At 39.6% G+C, this 3420-nt stretch overlaps 1 protein-coding gene across 1 annotated transcript; it reads right to left on the bottom strand.

Moving 5' to 3' along the window:
• Positions 1-2103: 2103 nt before the first annotated feature.
• LOC129776635 (uncharacterized) lies at positions 2104-3143 on the bottom strand. Its single transcript, XM_055782383.1, has 3 exons — positions 2902-3143; positions 2577-2765; positions 2104-2506 (listed from the first exon to the last, which is right to left on the bottom strand). The coding sequence occupies exons 1-3, from the start codon at positions 3014-3016 to the stop codon at positions 2307-2309; spliced, it is 504 nt and encodes a 167-aa protein (XP_055638358.1). The 5' UTR covers positions 3017-3143; the 3' UTR covers positions 2104-2306.
• Between the last annotated feature and the right edge of the window lie 277 nt (positions 3144-3420).

The raw sequence follows: 3420 nt of genomic DNA, 5'->3' as shown, positions 1-3420 counted from the left end.
GATTTGGCTGAATTTTTTTATCAGCATGTAAAAATTAGTTATCTAAAGCGTTAAATAGCGGCTAAACAGCATTTTTCATAAAAAAAGTAACTCATTTTTAACAAAAATTGCCGTCATTTTGGCAACTTTTCGAATTTTTAAAAACTTCTATGTAACGTTTTAGGTATTGTCCTAAAGTTTCGAAATATTCATTGGAACTCGTTCTGGGACACCCCGTTGCTTCAAAACCGATTTCAGACAGCATCTTCGCATCTAGCTGTCAGCATCGTAATAATCATTATTCGTGCATTCAAAAAATGAAAAATACATCTTCAAATATACGTTTAACAATTACCAAAATACCCGAACACTTCACTTTATTCCTAACGTCCGGAAAAAAAACTCTAAAATTCATTATTTTCCGACATTCCAGACAGCCCCTCCCCCTTTTAACTGGCAAGTTTTGCTTATCTTTCAGCTCCTTGCAGTAGTATTCACAGCGAAAGTCTGTTCCCTGAAGCTTTTTTGTTATGATTCATCTTCTGTTAATGGGAAACTATTGTTTTTTTTTCTTTTTCCTAGTTACCGTATAGCTTATTAAATTCAACGACAGGCATCAACAATAGGATCGGACCAAAATTTTCTTTTCACGATTCCTAAGTTCCTAGTTACCGTATAGCTTATTAAATTCAACGACAGCCATCAAAAATACGATCGGACCACAATTTTCTTTTCACGATTCCTATAGTTCCTCTAACAACATTTTTTTAAATTTCACTGGACCAACAATTAGATAGCCCCACAATAATAACTCCTCAATCAACACTTAGTTTATCACACGTGTGGCGAATTGTCTTCGATTTGTGTCTCGACGGGTTTTTACAATAATTTTTCCTGATGTCTTCGGTGGATGCGTTAAAATATAGAAAAACAGGCAAATTAGAATCATAATGTTCTCTAAGTTAATAGTTTCTTCGTTTCATCATCAACTTCAAGCTAGTAAAGATCAATTTTCAAACTCAGTTTCAGGGGAGCAGGAGGTAGTTCATGGTTTATGAATTAAAGGGTGTGTCACATCAAATTGCATCACGGAAAAAACGCTGTAGAAATTCAATTTTTAGGAATTATATCTTCAGCTTTCGCTTATAATCAGATAAGAGTGTATAGATCACGTTGGCCATGCTTCACTGTCAATTTTTCGTAAATTTGGAAAAATGTCGTCGAACGAAAAAGAGCGTCGTGAATTAATCCTGTGCACTCATTTCGAGAATCCGGAGTTGTCACATCGGGACATCGGTAAAATGCTGGGAATCGTCCAATCCACGGTCAGCAGAGTACTAAAACGATACTTCGAGAACCTAACCATCGACCGGAAGGTGAAGAACGGCAAAAATGGGTGCTCCGTCAGTGAAAAAGATCACAAGCGCGTAGTTAAGCAGTTTAGACGTAATCCGAGAAGTTCGGGCCGGGATGTCGCCAATAAACTGAATTTGTCAAGTTCATTCGTCCAGCGGACCAAGCAGCGGGAGGGCCTGCGTACATACAAGGTTCAGAAGGCTCCTAACCGTGACGAAAGGCAAAACATGGTGTGGAAGACGCGAGCCCGGAAGCTGTACACCGAAATGCTGACGAAGCCGCATTGCGGGCAGGTTTACCTTAAGGAGTGCCTACAGAAGCGCTTACTACCACTATTGAAGCAGCACGAGGGCCCGACCATCTTCTGGCCGGATCTCGCTTCGTGTCACTATTCAAAGAACGTGTTGGAGTGGTACGACGCCAACGGGGTCACCTTCGTGCCAAAGGAAATGAACCCGCCCAACGCGCCGGAGCTTCGCCCAATAGAGAAGTATTGGGCGATTATGAAGCAGGTCCTCCGGAAGAACCCAAAAGTTGTCAAATCGGAGGCGGACTTCAAGAGAAAATGGATTTCTGTTCAAAAAAAAACTACAACCTGACGTTGTACAGAACCTTATGGACGGGGTAAAGAGGAAGGTGTGAGCATACGGGCTTGGGCTCGAAGTATGAATAAAAAGAAAATGCCAAAAGTTGTTTAATAGCTTTTATTTTACTGTCTAAAATTTTCAAAAGGATCGGTCTACTGGGCGAATTTCTACAGCGTTTTTTCCGTGATGCAATTTGATGTGACACACCCTTTATTACAATACATAAAATAAATAACTTCAATTTGATATCCTTTTTTAAAATTTGTTTAGATTATTTATTTAAAATTCAATAAAAATGCATCTCAAATGAATTAACAATGGGGAATTTCAAATCAAATCAATGTATTAAACTACATGGTATTATTCATTAACTATGGAGTACTTTTATATAATCCATAACTTTAATACGATAACCGTGTACAGAACTGCGTGCTTCAGATGCATCGTAGCGCTCCCGTTGCAGCCATCCGTCCAACACTGGCATACCGTTTCCAGGTGGTCATCATTGTCCGCCATGTAGCAATCACTTTTGGACCGTTCGTAGCCGCAATCTCGAACAACCCGTTTGTGGTCGTTCAGTAAAACTAGAAATACAATCAGTTCAAGTTTAGTGTGTCTTAATTGCAAAAAAAAAACTTATCGGGCGAATCATACCATTGATCGAATATTTCCTGCAAAACGGTTCACGCCCTTTTTCATCCGGACCACATTCCTGCAGTTGGTAGATCGAGCTGGATAGATTCTGAACCGGTTCGTTCTGATTCTTCGGGTGAGTGAACGATTTTATGTTGAGACACTCTGGACTGTCAAAGCTGTTACATCGAAAGCACCTTAGAGCAGTTGCTGTTAGAATGGAAATTTGAATTGAGATCTATTGAGTGTAGTATAGATCAATTAATCTAAGAATTTGGAACAATGTTTCGTTCCAAAAAAAATCCATAAATTTTATTCGGAAACTTGTTTGTGACAAAAAATTTACCTTTCATAAATATTATCGAAAACAAGATCACCCAAAACAGTTTAAGTTTGTGTCCCTCCATCGTATGGACTTTTCCCAACTCGAAATATTCGCAGTTCTGGTACAACTTTTGCATTCACTGCCTGAGTTCTGAGTTGGGACACATTCGCACCTGATTCCAGCTACCTTCTAAGTGTGATCACAAATGTAATGTCAGCCACCTTTAGCAACCATCAACACGAAACTGACCTCCCGCTGTAATGCGCTAGTTGTTTAGCTTCGATGGAAACTTCATTGAAACAAACAGATGATACGGTTGATCTGATTCACCAGGTACCTATATGTGGCGGAAGCATTGTAGGCGTCGGTGGTGATGGTAGATTCAACACCCTCCCATTTGCTTGCTTTCCACAGCAGAGATTGATTTGATACTTTTCGAGTGATATAAAGGAATGCAAACCGTGAATTTGGTAGTTATAAGCCACGTGCATGTAAGTAGTCTATTGAAACCGATTCAGATAAAACGGTGTATGGGAAGCT

Source organism: Toxorhynchites rutilus, chromosome 3 (genome assembly GCF_029784135.1).
Source record: "Toxorhynchites rutilus septentrionalis strain SRP chromosome 3, ASM2978413v1, whole genome shotgun sequence".
In the NCBI taxonomy this organism is placed as follows: Eukaryota; Metazoa; Arthropoda; class Insecta; order Diptera; family Culicidae; genus Toxorhynchites; species Toxorhynchites rutilus.
The sequence above is the reverse complement of the archived record's forward strand: the minus strand, read 5'-3'. Positions and strand labels throughout refer to the sequence as shown.